We start from the raw sequence: 13,688 nt of genomic DNA, 5'->3' as shown, positions 1-13,688 counted from the left end.
AGTTAATTGATAGCAAGGTAGGGAGGATGAAAACCAAATGTGTGTGTATTACCATCAGATAGATAGACAAGATACACACACACACACACACACCTCTCTCTCTATATATACACATATATACAGCTATCTGTATACACACATACATATACATACACACACTATATATACTAAAGATATTTTCATTTAAAACCCATCAGGAACGGTAAGCAGGCACTGCTATGTTAATCTCAAGAAAAGGAGGAATCCATGTGCAGACACCTATTCTAGACAGAAAATCTCGGCAGGATCTATAGCACGTTTCATCCACAGGCCTTTATTTACATTATTTGTTCATTAATACATCCATTTAAGAAAGGAGCACAGCCCTGAGCCAGTGTAAGCCACCACAAAATTGACAAACTGTGATTTGTATCTTAATAAATGGGAAACCTGCTTTGAACAGAAATTCAGCAGAGATAACAGCACACTGGCTAAGGGGTCCCTAGTCAGACAGACCTGGGTTCAAATTCTGACTCTGTTCCTTATATGCTTTGGTGATCTTTGGGCAAGAAACTAAAATCTGGGGACTTCCCTGGCAGTCCAGTGGTTTAGACTCAGCGCTTCCACTGCAGGGGGGTGCGGGTTCAATCCCTGGTCAGGGAACTAAGATCCCACACGCCGCATCTGAGCCTGTATCCTTATGTGGTACGTGGTGATCTAGTGGTTGTAAATATGAGGCAGTGGGTACTCCATCTTAGTGTCAAATCTCCCTCCCACAACTTCTCTCAAAGTCAGAATAAGGTCACGTCACTGCCAAGAACTCCTCCACCCAGAAAGGGCCTGCAGGGATACTAACAGACTGGCACTGGCCAGGAGGGGGCAGCAGAGGGCACCCCTGCAGCTGGCGGAGGAGCCCATGGAAAAGGGACTCCGGCTGGGGTCCTGCCAAGGCAGGAGGGAAGAATAAGAGGAAATAAATAGACAGACATTTCCTCTGCCTCTTCCACATGGCAGGCCCTGTGCCAGGCCTTTTACAGAGGTTACTTAGCGCTCATCAAAAAGAACACTGACCTACTACGGTATAGCACGGAGAACTATATTCAATATTCTGAGATAAACCACAATGGAAAAGAATATAAAAAAGAATGTATATATGTGTATAACTGAGTCACTTGTGCTGTACGGCAGAAATGACCATAACGCTGTAAATCAACTATACGTCAATAAAAAAATAAATTAAGAAAAAAAAAACACAGAGAAATGCAGTGTTCCCCACAACAAGAACCAAAGTTCAAAATCGTACCATCCATCAGTGGCAGGGCTGAGAAAAAGACTGAAGGCACTCACTGAATGAATGAATGAGTGAATAGGAAAGTCAATTGTTGCATCAGGAGCTGAGTTAAAAAGTCAAGAGTAAACAGAAATCAAGAGTGAGGGTGTGAAGGTAGGAAGAATAACGGTAACCACAATAATAATAATCATGTTGACCTATGCAACATACTCTGCTAACCAGTTTATATATGTTATCTTATTAATCTCCATATGTATGAATACCCCCATTTTCCAGAGGACAAAACTGAGGCCCAGAGTTATAGGTGACACCCTAGGTCACACAGCTGAAAGTAACTGAGCTGGGACTCAATCCCATGCTCTTAAGCTCTACCTTATAAGTGCCTGGCAGCCTTGGGCTTCAGTTCCACTGGTTCTTAAAGGAGCAGGAGCTTGGGCTGGCCCTGCTGAGCTTCACTGAGCCCCTCGCAGTGGGGCTGATGGGGGCGAGGAGGGGGAGGAGGGAGGGAATTGGGGGACAAGTAAACCAGAAGGGCCGATGGGCTGGGAGACAGAGGGAAGCAGAATCTGGTATGTGGAGGCTGGGCTGAGGGCAGAAAGTGGCTCAGAGGAAGGGCATTAGTGGGAGAGGTAGATGGACGGACTGTGGTCAAAGAGAGGAAGTACAGAGTTTAAGGCTGGAGAGGAAGAGAGAAGGCAAGGTCCAAGGTGCAGCTGTTGGCTCCTGGCAGAGGTCAGCCAGCGACTGTCACTTTTCTCAGCCAGCATTTCCCAGACCGGGATCCACAGGTGTCTGATGCTTAGAGATACTAAGAAAACAAGGCTCCACGGTCAAGGGAATTTGGGAAACATTTGGGGAAGAGGTTGCCATGGAGACCCTTTCAGAAAACAGCTTAGGAGTGAGCAGTGCCAGCAAGTTAGGGTCACTGAAGACCCTCACCAAGTTTATAAGCCAGTCCTGACGGGGGGCGGAGATTGGAAGCCCACCTCCATACCATTGCTGGGTGGTGGTGAATTCGCAATTACCAGATTAAAGGCTATTTACCATATGACAGGCTCTTGTTAATTTTGTGGTAACTTTTTTTTTTTCCTGCTTAACCTTGCTCAACCCAGCATTTCTCAAACCTACTTAAACACATCAAAACCCTTTAAACACATCAAACCTATCGAGATGTCAGGGAATTGGTATTCTTTGGAGACTGCTACACTCAGACCATGAACTCCTGGGGGAGGGATTGTGTTTTAGTTACGTTTACATTCCAAGTGCCTGACACACAGTACTGAAGGACAGCAGTGGTGACAAGGACAGAGGTTGGATGGGTAGATAGATACTGAATGGATGGGTGGCTGTTGCCGATGAATGGTTGGATAACAACTGGACTGATGGACGGATGGACGGATGGACAAAACAGATGGATGAACAAACAAGAACAAACAGACAACTGGATAGATAATTAGGTGGCTGGCTGGATGCGAATCAGGGAAGTCAGGAGGTACCTTTAGCCTATTGGAATCTGGACACTCATGGGGCGGGGGCCTTTACTTCAAGGGTTGGCAAACTTTTTCTGTAACAGGCTAGATCGTAAATATTTTAGGTTTTGTGAGCCACAAACAATCTCTGTCACATCTTCCTTTATTATGATTGTTGTTGTTGCTGTTATTATTCAATCTTTTATAAATGTAAAAACTAGTCTTAATTATAGGCCATAGAAAATAGGCCATTGGACTGGTTCTGACCTGTGTGCCATAGTTTGCCAACCCCTGCTGTACTTGGTGGAACATTTCTAAGAGCCTCTATTATGTGCTTACAAAGGAGCCATGGGAAGGACAAATGTGTACAGGCCCAGATCTGAGCAGAGAAGGAAGCTCTTACTATTCCACAGCCGAATATGTCCACTCGCTTTGTCAGCTGCCCCACCCTGATGAAATCTTCTGGAAGATAAGCAGTGGAGGCCTGGAAAAGGCGGGTCTTCACCGTGGTGTATTTTGACTTTTTGTTGACAGGACACCAGTGAGCCATCGAATGAGCCAGCTTGGGGGTGAAGTTTTGGTCCAGCAAGACATTGGAGCTGTGGGAAAGAAGGCAGAGAGAACCCTCTTGTTTTGAGGTAGACAAGAAGAGGTTGCCATGGAAACCCTTTCGGAAAACAGCTTAGGAGTGAGCAGTGCCAGCAAGTTAGGGTCACTGAAGACCCTCAACAAGTTTATAAGCCAGTCCTGACGGCGGGTGGGGATTGGGAGCCCACCTCCACCAGCAAATGGGGATGGATCTAAGATTAGTCCTGCTGTCCCAGAAATGGCATTTGGTGGCCAGACAGGTGCAGCCATCCTGACCCCCACGGATGTTAGCCCAGATCAACCTCAGCCTGCCAAGCCCAGAGGCTGTGCCGCCTCCGTCTCTTCAGAAGCTGCTCCAACCCCCAGCTCTGGCCCAGCTGACTCATGTCTAAATGCCAGCATCCTTTGGGACTGAACCTGCCCAGATCACGGGGAATAAGAAGAGCAATAAAAATATTCTTGGAGGGCTTCCCTGGTGGCGCAGCGGTTGAGAGTCCGCCTGCCGATGCAGGGGACGCGGGTTCGTGCCCCGGTCCGGGAAGATCCCACATGCCGCGGAGCAGCTGGGCCCGTGAGCCATGGCCGCTGAGCCTGCGCGTCCGGAGCCTGTGAGGAGAGGCCCGCATACAGAGAAAAAAAAAAAAAAAAAATTCTTGGACCGTGGGAATGAACACTCTCAGAAAGTACTCCAGAGGAAAAATTTAAAATTTTTAAAAACTAAGCTTCAAGTATAGAAATATTCAAACTAACCCCAAATGGTTTTTAAAAAGTAGACACAGAGAGCAGTTCTCCTAGGTTCCCTTACCCTGCGGCTCTCCGCTCAAGCGCCCCCTTTCAATAAAGCCTTTGGTTTTGTCATAAAAAGTAGACACCAATTCCAATAACCACTATTAGGAGTTTTTATGTAAATTATGGGCAAATACCTTCAATGGAAGACTAAGAAGTCATGAAAAATGATGACAGGCAATGTGGGGAAATGTTTACCATGTTTAACTCATGGGGAAAAAGAGAATATGAACTGGTAAACGGGTAACGGTGCTATCTTAGGGCTGAGATGTCTGCGTGGGCAGGGGTGGGAAAAAACCCAGAAAAGTGGCGGCCAGCTGGTGAGTGAGGGCAGCAGGGCCAGGAATACCACCTGCCCTTTCATTTCCTTTCTTGCTATTACAATTGTTTGTGCAATCAAATAAAAATCAGGGGGGAGAAAAGAGGAAAGGGCTTCCACTTGCCAAATGGGGAGAGAACGCTGAGGAAGTATGAAGTCTACGGTTTCGAGTTCAGTTTTGCCAGATCTTCTGGTATCTTCTGGAATCCCTCTCCATGCTTCCAGTCTTGGGAGCACGTTACTGATATGCTGGGGTACACATCTAACTTGCATCACAGTATCTGTGACAACAGATGCACAAGCAAGAACGGGTCTCCAGGACTTCCCTGGTGGCGCAGTGGTTAAGAATCCGCCTGCCAATGCAGGAGACATGGGTTCGAGCCCTGGTCCGGGAAGATCTCACATGCCGCGGAGCAACTAAGCCCGTGAGCCACAACTACCGAGCCTGCGCTCTAGAGCCCGCGAGCGACAACTACTGAGCCCACGAGCCACAACTGCTGAGCCTGCATGCCACAACTACTGAGCCCCTGTGCCACAACTACTGAAGCCCTCACTCCTAGAGCCCGTGCTCCGCAACAAGAGAAGCCATCACAACGAGAAGCCTGCGCACCACAACGAAGAGTGGCCCCCGCTCGCCGCAACTAGAGAAAGCCTGCGTGCAGCAACGAAGACCCAACGCAGCCGAAAATTAATTAATTAATTAAAAAAAAAAAAAGAACGGGTCTCGCAAAGACCCTGAGCAAGGAGCTCCAAAGCCCAGGGAGCCTGGCAGACATGGCCCACAGCTTAAGGACCTGATCCAGACCAGCTGCTGGAGGGGAAGCGAAATACAGCGGGGGAGTGGAGGGCTTGTTGGGGAAACACCAACAAGCTTTTGCGGGAAATACTTTTGTTGGGGAAAGACAAATGTGGAGACAGGCAGTTCATGCTGACGGCAATCAGGGACAGAGTACAACCCAGAAACACTGATGTTCGAGGGCATAACGAAGAAAGAAGAGCCCCAAGAGAGGCAAGGAAGGGAGAGAAAGTGAAAGAGAAGAGAGACAGAGGGAGAGGAATGGGACCCAGGAGTGTGCGACACCTCATCCCTGTAGCCCAGCCCTGGGCGGGGCCCAGCCCACCTCTCTCACCTCTTGACGTTGCCATGGATGATCTCCAGGCCATGCAGATGCTCCACGGCATGAAGCAGCCCTGAGCAGATGACGACACGCTGGGGCCAGGGGAGCGGGTCTGAGCCACCCTAAGAGAAAGAAAAGGAGGAGAAAACAGTCACACATATGCCTTTGTAAAGTCCCAGTGGCAGGGTCCTGGGCTCCTGTCTCTCCTCCAGCCCTCATGTCCTCTGCAACAGGGCTCGGCCAGCATGGTTTACTGGCAGGGTACCGGTTTTGACATCAGACACATCTAGGTATAAATCCCAGCTCAGACATGCACTAGCTGTGTGACTTTGGAAAAGACACTCAACGTCTCTGAGCCTCTGCTTCATCAGATATAAAATAGAAATGTTAACCCCTATGCTTTAGGGTTGTTGTAAGGATTCAAAGGAGTGAATGGTATGCCCCTAGCGTAGTGCCTGTTACACAGTGGGTGCTCAAAAAGCAGAAGTTATTTTTATCATGACTCTCATGTGGCAGCTCTGGAATTCTTCTCTAGGAGGGGCTGGTTGGGAGAGGAGCTAGGGAGCTTGTGTTGGCACACCAAGCACATGGGCTGATTTTGTAAGTATTTGGGGAGACCTCACAAGAGCTGATGGGGATTATCGGTGGTCTAAAGCCCCCTACCTGCCACTGAATGTCCAAGCAAAATCACCTCTTATGTTTTAGGTCGTCTCTTAGGTCCCACAGCCTCTAAGAACTGGCCTTGCTAATGGACTTCTTCTAAAAAACTCTGGAATCTGGAGCCACACAAACCCAGTTTAAACTCTAGCCCTGATACGTGTCAGCTGTGTTCCTTTGGGTAAGTCACTTTGCCTCTCTGTGCCAGAGACTCCTCTTTTTGAAAATGGGGGAAACCTCCAGGGCTGTGGCAAGGTCCGAAGGAGATGTGTAAAGCCATTACCAAGGTGTCTTGCACACAGTGAGAGTTCAGCAAAGCTACCAATCATTATTACACCATGAATAACTGCTTCGTCTGGTCCCTGACAAGGGAAGCAATAATTCTGTTGCAGAATGACTTTTTACCCTCTGTTTGAGGATTTTATGGGAAGGAGGCTTGTCTTAAAAATGGTAATTTTAATAGATACAGCACTCACATAGTATGACCTGCAAAAGGTCAAAAGGGTGTGGAGTAAAGTTTCTCTTCCAACCTATGCTCCATCTACATAGTTCTCCCCAGAGGCAGTCAAGGCACCAGTTTCTTGTATCTTTTCTGAAATATTCCATAAATTCACGAGCAAATAGGAATTAACTAGAATAGCATTTTTTAATAAAAATTTGCCTCCAATTTCCATACTCAGTTAATTCTTCTTCTTGTCCTATTGCATTGGCTAGCACCTTCAGAACAATGTTGAATAATATAGCACTATGGGGTACCTTTGTCTTGCTCTTGACTTAAATGCCTCTTGTCAAAAAACATTTTAAATAGGTTTTTACCTGAAGATGTTTAGCCAGATCTTATCTATCTTGGCCCACCTCCTCTTCTCGAAGGGTCTCCCGAAGGCCCCTTTCCCCTCTGGACTCCTAAAAGTCCTTAACCCTGATTCTCCAACTGGGTACTGCCTAATCTTGTTCTTTGACCATGACCGAGCCCCTTACCTGACCCTGGAGTCTGTCCTGTAAAGAACCATTTGCCATGTACGGGTAGATCAAGCTGTAAAACTGTTCTCCAGTGCAGAGGCCCAGCAGAGGTAAGACATTGGGGTGGCAGCATCTGAAATCAGACATCAGTACAGGGATGAGGAGTCAGACGGAAAGAATAATCAAAGACCGCTCCATTTCCTACCTCCTAAACCTCTTCTGCCCTCTCCACCCCGTGAGGCCACCAGTAACCTCCCAGGTACTAAATGCTCTAAACCCTGAGAGCCCAGCAACAGGGTAGAGATGACAACTGCATGCCCTCGAGGAGCTTAAAATCAAGTAACTCGAAGTACATGACACCCTAACCACCGTCTTCCAGAAACAGAGGCTTAGAGGTTAAGGAACTTGCCCAAGGTCACAACTAGCAAACACTGAAGCCAGGACCAGATAGCAGGTCTGTTTGACTCCCAGGATTCGGGTTCTTCCCCGAAATCCTCTTCTGGTGGGTTCCGAGTCACTGTTCCCTCTTGACCCTCTTCCCACCTCTCTGACTGCTCTTTCTTGGCCTTTTCCACTAAGACCCTCCTCCTTTGCCTTCCCCTGAAACTTGAATCTCCCTGGCTGGGCTCATCATCTTGTTTTATAAGCTTCTCCACCAGGAATCTCTCACCTCTTTGAGGAACACCCCCAAATCTCTCATCTCCAGGCACATCCCACACACCAGAACTGACTGTCAAATTGCATCCCAATGTTCCAGGTGAACAACCTAGACTCAACAAGTTCCAAACCTGCTTCTCTGCCCACAGTTATTTTCTCAACCAAGGGCACCACCATCCATCCAGTTTCCTAGAAACCTCCTTACCTCCCCCATCTAATTAGTCACTGTTCACTGTCATACATAGCATTCAATACACCCCCTTCATTCTCCCCTCCTCTGCCTTGGGTCCGACCCCAATGAACCCTCCCCAGCACTGTTGCAACGGCCTCCTGCCTGATCCCTTGGCCCCCCTCCACTCCCCCCAGGCCATCCTACTGCACAATTTTCACACTCAGTAGAGTTATTTACACTTCACTCTCCCCACTGGACTCCCCACTGGCTGTGTATTCTTCATGTCTGCACTCCCTAGAACAAAGAAAGGCCCTGACTGACGACTCACATTTGCCAAATCAATGAATGAAGGAGTGACTACCGACTCCAGGAAGGCACTATGCCAAGGTGGAAAGGGAATCAGATTTCCCATTTCCATTAAGTGTGTCTGTGTGTGGATAAGTGTGTGTGTATATATGTGTGCATGCGCACGCGTGCGTGTGTGTGTAGTCATGCATATGTATGAAGAGAGAAAGGATTAAAGAAAATATATCAAAATCTGAATACCGTAGTAGTTACTTACAGGTGCTATGGAAAATCGGTGATTTCTATTTTCCTCTTTATAATTTTCTTTATTTCTTAAAATACTCCACAATCATCACACACTGCCCAAGGCTACACACTGGCAGAGGAACTCAGACAGTGACTTGCCAGGTTGAATGACAGCTGGTGTCCAGCACACTGCAGGGGTCCAGTATGTGCGCGTTCAATCCATCAGGCAATGACGGCAGAGCCAAGATAAGTGTCCAGGTATCCAAATGTCCTCCCCCTCTCTTTCCCAGTCCCCCCCACCAAGCTCTGTGACGGGGAGGCTCACTTTACTTCAACCAACCACATTCCAGCTCTGCCACTTACTAGCTGTGCGATCTTGGACAAGACACTTAACGTCTCTGTGCCTCAAGTTGCCCATGTGTAAAATAATGTGAAAACAGTAGCCATGTTACAGGGGTCTTGTGAGGATTAAATGAGCTTTTACATAAAGAGAATGCTTAAAACGTGCTTGCCACATAGGAAGCACTGTATACAGGTTAGCGGTCATCACTATCAAACAAAGTATTTTGCAAAGGGGAGGCTTACCTACGACAAATTTGTACCTCTACCTGGAAGAATTTTTCAATTGTTCCTGGACCTGAACAGGGCACCTGTGGGAAAAGACACTGAAACATGAAAATCTAGCCTCACCATGTAGTCTCCACCCCTTACTGGAAACCAGTAAGTGCCCACCTCTCTGAGCTTCTTGAAGATGAATGGAGTGCCGAGCCTTTGCCCTCTGTAGATGTCAGCAAAGGTCCCCTCACTGATTTTGTGGTTTGGGTTGAAGTTATCAGTTGCCTGGACCACGTCCACCTCGCTCCAGAAAAGGCTGTCATCAGCCAGGCTCAAAAGTGTCTCCTGCTTAGGAATGGAGGTGCTGAAATCCTGGGAATTCAGAGAGAAGAGACTGAGATTAATATGGAATTAATATGGAAAATACTATTTTCCCTACTACCTCAGGGACTCTTAGAACAGCAGAGCTGAGGGGTGAAGGGGATCATCTCATCCAGTGAGGAGGGATGGCAAAAAGGACAGATCCCAGCTCTGCTTCTAACTTGCTCCGTGACCTTGGACAAGTTGCTTAACCTCTCTGAGCCTTCATTTCCTCATCAGCAAAAATAAAGATAACCATAACACCCTGGAGGGTAATTTTGAAGATTAACTAAAATGTGAGTATTCCCGGCCCATGGTGGAGGTTTCCTTTTTTTTTTTTTCCCCAGTTTACAAAGGTGAGCACCAAGGGGGTGAACTGAAGTGAGTTTACACGGCGGGTCAATGGCTGGGCTTGTGTCCCTGGTCCTGCACACGGTATACATGCCGGGAAGCAGGACACAGGTTCACATAACCTGTGTAAGCCTAAGAAAAGCAGCTCTGCATCAATCCCTTTTCTTCTTAACAATAGCTGTACGTAAACTTCCATTTTTTTTAAGTTATATGTGCTCTTATAAACAGTTTTAGATAATTAGAGGGGAGCTAATTATACATGATCTCATTATCCACTTAACTGCTATTAAAGTTTAGTGTAATTCTTGTCAGTTAGATACACGAGAATTTCTTTTTAAAAATTGGGACCATGCCGCACCCACCGTTTTGATTTCCAGTGTTTTCTCTAAACGTTATACCATGATCATTCTTCCAATTACTAAAGCATCTTTGAAAATGATTAATTATTAAAAAATAAATAAGCCTGCTTAACTGACAGTCCCTTTTATGCAAGAGCTCCACTAACCAGACCCATGTAGCACTGGCTTCCCTGCCAGGCACTCTGCCCAGGACACCTTTAGGGGCCCACGAAAACATCTTAACATAATTTCTTTCGAAGTCTGATGAACAAAAATGAACTTTTCAAGTTGAAGAAAATGTTTTAATTTTTAATCCAACTTGGATTATGTTCATCTTTATACCGTTGCAGTCGTAAAGTATAATTTTAAGTAATATTTTTAAATGAAAGAAAGGGCCTAGAAAGGCAAAAATGCTTAAGATTCACAGAAGTCACTTGTGACCCTGGACCCAAATCATTAAAAATTCAGGATAACTCCAATATATTTTGTGTTGAAAAAAGGTTGAAGGAGAGGCATTTTGACTACTGCAACCAAGATATTTTGGGAGGAGGAAGATGCCAATTATCAGCTCTCATTTAAATACAAATAACGGAAAAGCTCATTAAAAACTAGAGGGCACCCTCTCCCCGCCCCTGATTTACTGAGGGCCAGCACTGAGAGTCTTAGAAGCTCAGAGCAATTCAATGGGCCTCGTTTCTCCCCTTCACCCTGACCCCTAACCCCCAAACTGTTCCGGAGGAATAAACACGTTGCATTTCTGAGAGAGGGTCACAGCTGGGAGCTACTGCTGGGGGGCAGAGGATTTACCTTTGAATCGGATGAGGCTGGCAGGTCGGTGTTTACGGAAGGAGAGGCATCTTCAGCAGGGCCCCAGGGGCTGGCTCTGGCTGGAGCAGGCCCTGGAAAGGAGGGACAGTGGGTCAGGCCACAGCCACTGGAGGAAGGAGGGACGGGTCCCTGCCTGGTTCCCAGATCCGGTCAGTCTCTCATTCACTCCACAAACATTTTACTGTCAGTGATGACAGCTGCCATTTCCTGACACCACAGGCGCCAGCCTACCCGCTGCTCGAGCGTTACCCCGTGGAAGCCTTATGACAGCCCTGTGGGTTGGTCCTATACAAAGTCCCCGTGTGATAGGTGGAGAAAGGGAAGCACTGGAGGTGGCCACTTGCCCAGGGCCACGCTGACAGTAAGTGGCAGAGTCGGCCTTCAAATGGAGATCCTTGGGCCTTCTAACCCCTACACTGTCCCACCTCCCACAAAAGCAGCAGAGAAGGACACAGGTGCGTTAGCTACAGAGCCTGCCCTCCAGAAACCTCCACGGCAGCAGCAATGGCAATAACCAGCCTCCCGAGGCAGAGGCAGGAGAAGCCTGCCTTAGTGGGTTGCGAGATCAAGGAGGCCTTCACAGAGGAAGGAACACTTGACCTGAGCTTCAAAAAGGGGAAAACATTTGCAACAAGTAGCTATGACGTAGGGAGGGCACCGAGGCCGTGGAACCGGCCCACGAGGAGGTGTGGCAGCAGGAAAGCCCAGGCGAGCGGTAAACATTCCGGGCACGCTTAGTTAGCAAACACTGACAGCATTCCCAATGCTTCCCTAAGCTAACTCATTTCACGCTCATAATAGCCCCAGGAGAGAGATGCCAGTATCATCTACTCTTTACAGGTGGTGAAACTGAGGCACGGAGGGGTGACCCAACCTTTCCAAGGGCACCCAGTCAGTGGCTCCAGAGCCTGTGCTCTTAATCCCTTAGTGAATGTGGAAGATTCACAAGAGAGGTGTGGCTTGAAGAGTAGTTCAGGGTCAGGGAAAGGTCAGGTTAAAGAGGCTGACGTGTCCTCACCAGGCACCATGTGAAGATTAACCTGAAGGCTAATGGGGCAGTCTGGGGTCTGCAGGTCAGAGCAGGTGCAGGCCGGGAACAAGACAGGCCACGTAGCTGACCCACATGAAAGTGCCTTGACCAGCAGCCTGAAGCTTCAGATGTCACCGTTGGAAACACCCAAGTGGCCCTACTGCAGGGCTGGCCTCTGAGTAACAGGGAGCCGGCCCTTCCAAGGGAAACTGACTTTGACCCAAGGGTTGCTGGCCAAATCCACCTGTTTCAAGTATTTCTGGCTTACCTCATCAAGAAAGGCGTGATTAATGTGGACCTTTGACCATAGACAACATTAACTCAGAATACTGAAAACAGCACCATGGTGAAGCTAGAATCAGCCTTCCAAAACTACTAACCAAGGCAGCTGAGAAAACAAAACTCACCTGACAGAAAGCCTGAGGCTCTTTCGTCCTCTCAGAGGAGGGGCCCCCCTAAGCCTCTCTCCCTGCATTGTCTGCTGCTTCTAGAGTCTTTTGTTTGTTTGTTTGTTTTCTTTATTTCACATTTTCCAGCATTGGCGATATTTGAAAGGACTACACTTGAGAAGGTACCGTGCTGGTACACCCACACTGCACCAGCAACCCCCAGAATGGGGTACTAACAACAAACACCCCTCCCCAAAATACACAGGTACGAACACACATTCACACACACCCTCTTTGTCTCCCAGTGCACTACAACTTAAACTGACCTTTGGACTTCCCCGGTGGCGCAGTGGTTAAGAATCCGCCTGTCAATGCAGGGGGACACGGGTTCGATCCCTGATGGGTTCGATCCCTGATCCGGGAAGATCCCATATACCACGTAGCAACTAAACCCGTGCGCCACAACTACTGAGCCCACATGCCGCAACTACTGAAGCCCGCGTGCTTAGAGCCCAGAGCTCCGCAACAAGAGAAGCCACCGCAACGAGAAGCCCGTGCACCGCAACGAAGAGTAGCCCCCGCTGGCGCAATTAGAGAAAAGCCCGCGCACAGCAACAAAGACCCAACACAGCCAAAAACATTTTTTAAATATATAAACTGAGCTTCAGGGTAAGAGCTATAGCTCAGACACGGGAATTAAACCTTTGGCAAAAAAAGGAAAAGATAAAACCAGAATAAATGGATAAAGAAGATGTGGCATATTTATACAACAGAATATTACTCAGCCATAAAAAAAAAATTGACTTAATGCCATTTGCAGCAACATGAATGGACCTAGAGATTATCATACTAAGTGAAGTAAGCCAGGCAGACAAATAGCATATATCACTTACATGTAGAATCTAAAAAAAGTGATACAAATGAACTTACATACAAAACAGCAATAGACCCACAGACATAGAAAACAAACTTACGGTTACCAAAGGGGAAAGGGTGAGGGAGAGATAAATTAGGAGTTTGGGATTAACAGATACACCCTACTATATATAAAATAGATAACCAACAAGGATCTACTGTAGAGCCCAGGGAACTATACTCAATATTTTGTAATAACCTGTAGGGAAAAGAATCTGAAAAAGAATATATATATATATAACTGAATCACTTCGCTGTATACCTAAAACCAACACAACATTGTAAATCAACTATACTTCAATTAAAAAAATAAAAAGGTAAAATAAAAAACAAAATAACTAAAACCAGCAACGTGCTACAGACCAGCTGGCAGCCCTGTAACTGACCAGAGCCCA

The 13,688-nt window shown here is 47.2% G+C and overlaps 1 protein-coding gene across 1 annotated transcript in view; it reads right to left on the bottom strand.

Annotated features, from left to right (window-relative positions):
• The window catches only part of IRAK2 (interleukin 1 receptor associated kinase 2), a 58,456-nt gene that overhangs the window by 14,019 nt on the left and 30,749 nt on the right, over positions 1-13,688 (bottom strand). The window contains exons 4-9 of the mRNA XM_060023046.1: positions 10,939-11,030; positions 9,260-9,454; positions 9,113-9,177; positions 7,186-7,300; positions 5,563-5,672; positions 3,143-3,338 (exon numbers count right to left, since the gene is read on the bottom strand). Coding sequence (XP_059879029.1) covers positions 3,143-3,338; positions 5,563-5,672; positions 7,186-7,300; positions 9,113-9,177; positions 9,260-9,454; positions 10,939-11,030 — 773 coding nt within the window. The remainder of the gene's footprint in view (positions 1-3,142; positions 3,339-5,562; positions 5,673-7,185; positions 7,301-9,112; positions 9,178-9,259; positions 9,455-10,938; positions 11,031-13,688) is intronic.

Source organism: Delphinus delphis, chromosome 10 (genome assembly GCF_949987515.2).
Source record: "Delphinus delphis chromosome 10, mDelDel1.2, whole genome shotgun sequence".
Classification (NCBI taxonomy): Eukaryota; Metazoa; Chordata; class Mammalia; order Artiodactyla; family Delphinidae; genus Delphinus; species Delphinus delphis.
The sequence above is the reverse complement of the archived record's forward strand: the minus strand, read 5'-3'. Positions and strand labels throughout refer to the sequence as shown.